The sequence below is a fragment of the Ahaetulla prasina genome, chromosome 15 (assembly GCF_028640845.1).
Source record: "Ahaetulla prasina isolate Xishuangbanna chromosome 15, ASM2864084v1, whole genome shotgun sequence".
NCBI classification, from domain to species: domain Eukaryota; kingdom Metazoa; phylum Chordata; class Lepidosauria; order Squamata; family Colubridae; genus Ahaetulla; species Ahaetulla prasina.
The window spans coordinates 1,694,933-1,703,692 of record NC_080553.1 but is presented as its reverse complement, the minus strand read 5'-3'; the positions used below and the strand labels follow the sequence as shown (position 1 = coordinate 1,703,692).

The window sequence follows — 8,760 nt, the reverse complement described above, 5'->3', positions numbered from 1 at the left end:
TATTTTCTGCAATATAGATTGAAGCGGTTAACATTAAGTTTAAATCTATTGGTTGCTCTTGTATTATTGCAATTGAAGCTGAAGTAGTTTTTAACAGGAAGGACATTACAATAGATGATTCTATGAGTTCTCTTGACCGGAAGGAGGAGCAGAAAGCAGCGCCTTAGAGACTCTGCCCTCCGCTGCCCATGGTAGAACTGGGGCCGCCGCTCTTTTTCCCTGGCTTCGGTGCCTGAGGCGACGATCCAGGATAGGAAGCGAGGATGAGGAGGATGGACGCAGCCACGTAGGTAGCCCCTCTGGCCCCCAGATTCCAAGGCCGACTCCAGAACCGCCTTTTGCACCCCATGGGATGCTGTGGGGGCTCCGTTTCAGGCCCCCCCAAGATAAAGCATGAGCTCTGGCGGTGTTTTGATAGGGCCAGAGGCAGCTGGTGGGCTTTTTCTAGGGAAGAGGATTAACACACGAGCCACAACCTCCATCGGTGGTCAGAAAAGCCGGTCCCTGAAAGGCTGGGCTAGGGTGGTCTTCAGGAGGTTCCCCAACCTGTGAAGGTGGCTGGAAGGATGTTAGAGCACTTGATTATTTAGCAGTAGCCCTTAGACTTATATACCGCTTCACAGTCCTTGACTGTCCTCTCTAAGCGGAGGGAGTCAGCCTCTGGCCCCCAGCTATCTGGGTCCTCATGTTATCATCCACCTCGGAAGGATGGGAGGCTGAGTCAACCTTGAGATGGTCAGGATCGAACTGCTGGCAGACAGCAGAAACAGACAGCAGTGCTGCATTCTAACCACTGCACCGCCACGGCTCATTTACGTGGTCCTCTTCCCTGAAAAGGGGAATCTTGGGGAAAAAAAGCTTCCTTTTCCTTCAAAATAAGCTGTTAATCACAAAATGCTCATTGCAGCCTGACCAAAGGAAATCAAATGTGGATTTCCAAAATGGGTTGTGCTGTCCACAAATGTAACATTATTGAAGTCTGGACTGAGATCAAGCAGAGGAGCTTAGATTTTGACATGCAGAGGGTTGCCTTGGTGAGTGAGATATCTGTTGCTCACCACTTCCAAATCCTTTTCCTCACCTCTTGTGTCCTCATAGATAAGGGCACTTCCTTATACTGGGCCACATAGATGCCCTTCCTGAGAATCAGTAATATCCCTGCTAAGATTATTTGGAATCAGAGGTGGGTTTCAGCAGGTTCTGACCAGTTCTGGAGAACCGGTAGCAAAAAATTTGAGTAGTTTGGAAAACCGGTAGTAAAAATTCTGACTGGCCCTGCCCCCAACTATTCTCTGCCTCCCCAGTCCCAGTTGATGGGGAGGAAATGGGGTTGGGGAGGGAATGAAGATTTTACAGTATCCTTCCCATCCCCCCAAGCCGTGCCCACCAAGCAATGACACGCCCAACAAGCCACACCCACAGAAACCGTAGTAAAAAAATTTGAAACCCACCACTGTTTGGGATGTGTGAAATTGAACCAGCTGCCCACATGTTCAGTTGAATTGCCCAAAAGATCATTGTTGGATGTTGGAGCTAATCTCCACTCTTAACTGTAAAATGTTGCTCCTAATGGGCAGCTAAAACATCACTCTTATGAAGCTTCCAAAAAAGTGATCAAATTTTCTGCTTGTGGAAATCAGTCAGAATAAGCCATTTGATCAGAAGAAAATCTAATTAGGCATATCTGTTAGAAAAATAATTTTTATATTGAATGCTTTGTATTTTAATTAATATTTTAGCCTATGACCATACAGAAATAAACAATATATAAAGCTGTTGGCATCTGTGAATTTATTTTGCTTTGCTTTGGCTTCCTCACAGCATACAATGGAAGAGGAATAGCTTCTCATGTATTACTTGCTTTTGTTCTACGGAAAGTAGAAAGTTGTCTCATGGCTGATTTCTGATAATCAAGAAGAACAAGACTTTGGAAATCAAGATGAGAACCAACAAAGTTTACAAGCTTGTCATACACAAGAAAGGCTTTGGAAGCAGCGGTTAGTAGCCTCATTGAATGCGGCTGGGCCTTGGGGTGCCCTGAAAGTGCAGGAAAACACTAATAAACCTTTTGCCCCTTGGGTGCAGAATCTTCCAAGCTGTGATATCTGGACAGCAACAAGGCCTTTTAGGGCAGTTTAATGGTAATGATAACACTTGTAAAATAGTCTGGGGGAAAAATTGCAGTCTGTCCAGTGGGACATTATCCCTAATAAGGTTGCTTGAGATGTTAAAATCATTTATGTTTATAACGACCAACTTTATAATGTGTTCCATCATATGCAGGGAGGCTAAGACTGCTTAGTTTATTCTTGAGATGAGGTTTGGATTTGAAGTGAACGCTCCTGCTCTCAGTTGCGATGCTTTCTCAGTTTAAAAACTGCCATGGCTGCATCTTTCCTGTCTAAGCTTCATGAGCCGACAGTGTGAATTTAGCAAGGGTGGGGAGGAAAGAGGGAAAGATTGAACTGTAAGGAAGAAGGGGAGGATGGAAACCCAGCTGAGCCTTGTGAAAAGCTTCAGCCAGCCAACTATCTATATGCAGAGCTGGGAACTGAGAACCTGTTTCCTGAATAACATACAAGCACCTGATTGGACATTTGCAGATAAGCTGGGGGGCGGGGGGCGCAGTTGAGAGGAAAAATTACTTTGCATTGTTTGTACAGAAAAATCTCAGATTCAGCTTATGCTTCTTCTGTAACCACCTAAGCTTTAGTAAAATATATTCTTGGCAAAAGCAAACGTCCAGGAGTCTTTCTTTGCTAGATGACTGAGTGGGACAGTTGACACTCTCTAGGTTTTCCGTGTATTTCCCTCACCCTGGCACTCATCCCATCTCAGGCTTCTCAGCTTTAGTAGCACTGAGGATAACTTTGGAACTGCTTTGAAAGTTGCTCTAAACTACAAACATCTACAGGGGTTCTTTTCCAACTCTTTCCTTTTCAGATGATGAACTTATGGTGAACCCCAAAGTATTTCTTCAGATCAAGTTGGGAGATATAGTGGAAATAGCACACCCCAATGATGAATACAGGTGACTCTCCTTGTGGATGGATCTGCTTTGGGACATAATGCATGATAAGGGGGAGGGGCAGCCCCAGAACTTTGCAACGGGGAGATAGAAAGGCCTCAGCACCACCGGCTGAACTGGTATTTTTGCTTTAACTGGAGAAAAGTGGAAGCTGCTGGGAAATCGGGGAGCCAGTTGGAGGGAGAAAACTTGCATTGTTTCAAAAGGCAGATATTGCCTGCTTCCATTTGGGGTTCTTGGTGGTATAGAAAACATCAGTACGTAATAATATATCTATAAACAAAGTTGTAGAAACCAGGAACATAAAGTGAAAAACCCTAAAAAGCTTGTGGGGAAAATAATGTTCCTAAATGGTGACCAGTAGGGCTGCTTTGGGAGGTTTACTTGGCCAGAGGCCTCAGAAATTTGAAATTCTTGAGGATGATCTTGGCTGAAGTGCTTTTCGGTTGCTGGAGAGATCCTGTTCCTGATTGTCACTCTTGCTTTCCAGTCCACTCCTGCTGCAAGTGAAGTCGCTCAAGGAAGACTTACAGAAAGGTGGGGTTTCTCTCTCTCTTGGAAACTGCCAATGATGCTCTGGCAACCGCCAGTTCTCATTAACTGCCAGCCAATAACCCACTAACCAGAGAGCGATTTATTATATATTCATTTGATTTCTATTCCCCCTTTTCTGCAGAAACTCAAAATAAAGCATATGCCCTTGCCTTCCACATTTCAACACACAGTGCTGACCCTACCAGTGAAATAGATTAGGTGGGACTAGCTCAGGCCCGGCTATGACCTTCCAAGGCTGCGTTCAGAGGATTGTTCATAAGCCAATAGAGGAGCTGGTCTGTGTCATAAGCTTAAAACTGAGATTGATCCTTAGGCGGTTTGCACAAATATGTCAGTCGGACTGTTCTTTGCACTTGAAAGAAATCTCTTCTCAGGAAAGAGCAGAGGCAGCTAAGGATATCATTCCATTCTAAGGGTCTAGATCAGGCCTGTCCAACCCGTGGTCTGTGGGCCACATGTGGCCGTGGACAGCCGGTAAAGTGGCCCCACAAGATCATAAACTTTTAATGTTATATGACGTATATACATTAACTGTATTATATATTTTATATGCGACTCAAGACAGCTGCTCTTCACTCAGGTAAGGCAAAAGGTTGGACATCTGTGGTGCAGAGTATAATATTTGCTAAGATCTGGTTTTGGGAGATCTGAAAGAAATTGGGTTTTTTTTCTTCCTCCAGTCCTGGAGCAGGTGTCCTAATGAGTCCAAGAGCGGCCCTGAGATCCAATGGCCAGTCTTTGATCCCCAGTCAGTTGCTTGCAGGGAGACCTGAGACTCTTCAGGCTCAATCACTGGGGATAGCTTGAAAGGAATGCTGCTGGGTTAGCCTTCTCGTAATTCAAGCCAGGTGGGAATTTGCACAGTTCTGCATGGAAGTACCTGGAATCTCTGATCACTGCAGAATTTAGATGGGACTGACGACATTTATGTCAGACTTCACTTCCCGAATAGTAAGCATAGTTGATTATTTCTAGAACAGTTGTAATTTATGCCATTTTCATCCTCCACTGAGGTTGGCTCTCAAGCCATCTTCTTAGGATGATGGGTTCCTGGCTGGTCATCATCCTTCCAGGTCAAGGTCAGAAGCCAGGATTTGTTCATCATTTGCTTGAGAGTTGCCTTTTTGCCTGGGGGTCACGCTGGCAACATTTAGATCCCGTTGCAAGAAGGCAGTTGGGGAGATTTTGCATCTGGTTTGTTGCCAGCAAAAGCATCATTTCGCCAGTTGCTGTATGGTGATTCCCTGCCTTTTATTCTCTTTTTCTGGAGCCTATGAGGGCACTTCTGAAACACAGCTCTGGATTGGAACCAGTCATTGCAATTTCTAAGCAAGCATTGGAATTACTCTGAAGCAGGTGATGCTGGAGGCTGTTGCTTTGCTCTGAATAGGCCAAAAAAGAGACGTCTGACGAACAGGGAACGAGGCAGACCCCAAAGCCCAGCCTCACCCCTTGATGAGGACCCCAGAGAAATGACAGTGTTTTTGTCATTAAGTGTTGCTTTGGCTGCTTGCTCATGACTGTCAGTGGACTAGCTCTTTATACCCTGATAGGCAAGTCACTTCCTCTGATGCAATAGCAATAGATTTATCTACCACTTCACAGTGCTTTACAGCCCTCTAAGCGGTTTACAGGGTCAGCCTATTGCCCCCAACAATTTGGGTCCTCATTTTACCGACTTCAGAAGGACAGAAGGCTGAGTTAACCTTGAGCCTGGTGGGATTTGAACTGCCAAGTTGCAGTCAACAGGCAGTCAGCAGAAGTAGCGTGCAGTACTGCACTCTAACCACTGTGCCACCGAGGCTCAATGTTTCGCCACCCTAGCAAGTTTAAGATGTGTGGAACTCCCAGAATTCCACAGTCTGGAATTGGGGAGGGGAATTCTGGGAGTTGAAGTTCACCCATCTTAAACTTGCCAAGGATGAGAAACACTGCTCTGATGTCACTGCTGGAGTGATTCCACAGAAAGCCTCCTCCAATTCTCCCAACTTTCTCTCCTTTCTTTGCACAGAAACCATCAGTGTTGATCAGACCGTTGCTCAGGTGTTTCGACTGAGGCCCTACCAGGATGTCCATGTGAATATTGTGGACCCCAAGGTAGGTGAGCTTTTTGCTGCCTTTCAGCTTTCGCTAAAAATGCTTGGATAGACTTCCTGCCGTAGGAGATGACCAGGCTGAGCCCGAGGGAGGGGTCCAAGGCATCATAAGTCATGAATCCCTTTGCTCCCACCAGAGATTTAAGTCCAGCTCACCTTGAATTCCTTCTATTCTTAATTCCCACTCATTTCCCTTGATTGTTGGTAGTTCAGATTCTTGTAGAGAATTTAAGCTTACAATAAATATTTATATACATTTTAAGTGCTTGGATCTCCTGATTTCTCCGGTGCTTGACACTTGCAGAACCTTCTGGTAACTATATCGGTTCTAAGAGTAGTGGAATCTGGGCTGGTCCTTTGCTATAAGTCAAATGCCACCACAAACATGAATTTCCTTCCCCAGCCTAGCTGTCAGTCCTGTCTGTTTCTGATGTGTGCTTTGGTATTTTGCCCTATATGACAAATAGGTTCACCCCATTAATCGTCCTCTGCTTTTTCTTCTGGAGATTGCCAAGGAGTTAAGATGGCTAAATTTATGAAATTGGTAAAATCCTCTGGTGTTCAGTAATACAGGATTTCCCAGTCTTTCCAATTTTAAGATGTATGGACCTCAACTCAGAACTCCTCAGCCAGCCATGCTGACATCCGAGCACCTTAAAGTTGGCAAGGTTGTTGTTAGTTAACAAATGCTTGAGTGCTGTTGGTATTTATGTCCTGAAATGTTTTGGAAAGGGAAGTGATATGCAGATGGTTTGAAGGGTTGGAAAAATTGCATCCAGGAGTATCAGCAGAAGCAGAATGGTGGAGGCAGGAATCATAGTCCCCTCATGTTTCTTTTTAGGATGTGACTCTGGATTTAGTGGAGCTGACATTCAAGGACCAGTACATCGGGCGCGGGGATATGTGGCGCCTTAAGAAAAGCTTGGTGAGGATCACATCTGTTGATCTGAATATTTGCCAACTAGAAATTTCGTGCCAGCCAGAAATGGACTTCCTTCTTAAATCATTGTTTCTCTTCTCCAAGTTCTCTTCCATTTCTCTTTTTTCTTGTCACCTCAGGTTGGCACGTGTGCTTACATCACTCAGAAAGTTGAATATGCAGGTATTCGGTGAGTAAGCAGCTATGCCTTCCTCCCTTTCACGGTGCGTAGGAAGGAAGTTGAGTTTTATCAGGAATTAATGCCTGTCTCCAAATAATCAAGTCTTACCTTGGAGGACAGAGTTTGGCTGTTTCCATTCCCAAGGCAATCTCTGTGGCTCCCAGCTCTTTTCTCTTAGTGAAGTTCAGACCCCAAATCAGCCCCATTTGCTTCAGTGAAACTTCCTCCCAGAATATGGGCATGGGCCCTCGCGCCAGAGGAGGGAGGTGGCATCTGCTAAGTTCTCAGTTCTTCCTCTTTGGTTTAGACTGCAGGGAAAAGTACTTGGAGCTTGTTTTGCCCGGGGTGGCACAGCTTGGACTTCAATTGACTACAGATGCCAACATCCTGGCATCTTAGCACTGTAGACTTGAGTAAGGAGCCCAGGATGAATGGCAGCTGAGAAAACTCTCCCAGTATTTAAATTCCCCTCTTGCTTTGCTTTTGTTATCTGCCTTTTGGCCAGCAGTTCTTCAGCTTTCACAGCAAGGTTTTCTCCATGTTTTCATTCTTCTCTCTTGGTTTCTTTTCAGGGCTCAGGCAGGCGAACTGTGGGTCAAAAGTGAGAAAGTCACATGTGGCTACATCAGTGAGGATACTCGGGTACGACTATGACTTGAGACATTTCCTTTCCATCCATCTCTCAAACGCTGGGGGAGTGGATCGTTGCCCAGAAGCAAGCCAGGTTTGGTCATGCTGATTCAAAGGGAGTCCTTGAGGCCAGGCTCAGCTCCTTCCCTTCTGGGCTCTTTGCAGGTGGTGTTCCGCTCGACTTCAGCCATGGTTTACATCTTCATCCAGATGAGCTGTGAAATGTGGGACTTTGACATCTATGGTGAGGATCCCTCGGCCACCTCAGTCGAGCCTCCGCTTGCCTGGCAACTCATCTACCCCAGCCGAAGACATCCTCACTCTCCATTGATGGAGAAAGGGGGCAGATGGCAAAAGAAGGACTTTCCATTTTTTGTAAACTTCAACAATTATGAGGAACTAGAACAACTGTTGGCATAGTTTAGTTTGTCTACCTAAAGAGGGTTCCTTTTTTTAAAAAAAACCACAACATAAATTATAAGGCAGTAAAAATGGGATGAAGGAATCACAAAAGAAAGTAGGAAGCTATTTTCTTGGTGAATAATTCAGGCAGACTCTCAGTTTTGCCCACAGATGCCATCCTTCGAGGCCTCTGCAGAACACGCAAGGCCTTGGCCACTGGGCTTCAGAGGAACAGTCTGGGTTAGGCTCAGGGCTTTGGCTGCAAGAGCAGCTCCCACTATAGGTGAAAAGATGCAGGAGGGTCTACTGCTACAAGAAGACTCCCAAAGTCAGGTGGAGGAACCTGAGTCTGAAGGGTCCAGGAGAGGAACCCCATTGGGCGTCTCAAAAGAGGCGAATCCACAGCCAGGCTCTGTCACTAAGGGGGGCTTCGGTCGGACAGAAGGATGGAGTCCCGTGGAAGGAAGCTGCTCCTGCGGCCCTAGGGGGGCTTGAGGGGAGCCAGAAGTGAGCAGGAACTGATGCCCCTCTCTTGCCACCGGGGCCTCTGTCCCATGCAGGGTCTGGCTGGGTGAAGAAGCCAAAAAGCTTTTCTGCCAGAGAGGGGGCAGCCTCTGCTGGAGTGGCCTAGCTTCCCTCTTACACCTGGTTCTCTTTCCTTTGCAGGAGATCTTTACTTTGAGAAGGCTGTGAACGGCTTCCTCGCTGACCTTTTCACCAAGTGGAAGGTAGCTTGGTGGGAGCAAAACGGAGCTTGTAACTGGCCTCAAGGGAGCCTGCAGCTGGGCAGGGCTTGTGTCCTTTCCCAAGCCAGCCTTCCTCAGGACAAGCCCTGGAGGTTCAGAGATCAAGCCGGAAGGGCTCCCAGGAGCATGGGGGTTGGGGCCGGGGAACTCTGACGAAGCCCCTGTCTTGCTCAGTGGGGAATTCAATGGGGAGGAGAAGGAAT

At 46.4% G+C, this 8,760-nt stretch overlaps 1 protein-coding gene across 15 annotated transcripts in view; it reads left to right on the top strand.

Moving 5' to 3' along the window:
• The window catches only part of DEPDC5 (DEP domain containing 5, GATOR1 subcomplex subunit), a 56,946-nt gene that overhangs the window by 972 nt on the left and 47,214 nt on the right, over positions 1–8,760 (top strand). For 7 of the 15 annotated variants that reach the window (XM_058158108.1, XM_058158107.1, XM_058158093.1 and 4 more), the window contains exons 2-10: positions 1,822–1,997; positions 2,944–3,031; positions 3,519–3,565; positions 5,595–5,680; positions 6,521–6,604; positions 6,739–6,788; positions 7,352–7,421; positions 7,575–7,653; positions 8,478–8,539. In XM_058158108.1, the coding sequence (XP_058014091.1) occupies positions 1,940–1,997; positions 2,944–3,031; positions 3,519–3,565; positions 5,595–5,680; positions 6,521–6,604; positions 6,739–6,788; positions 7,352–7,421; positions 7,575–7,653; positions 8,478–8,539 (624 nt within the window). In that variant the 5' untranslated portion in view covers positions 1,822–1,939. The other 8 variants (XM_058158099.1, XM_058158098.1, XM_058158097.1 and 5 more) reach the window with 7 other exon arrangements.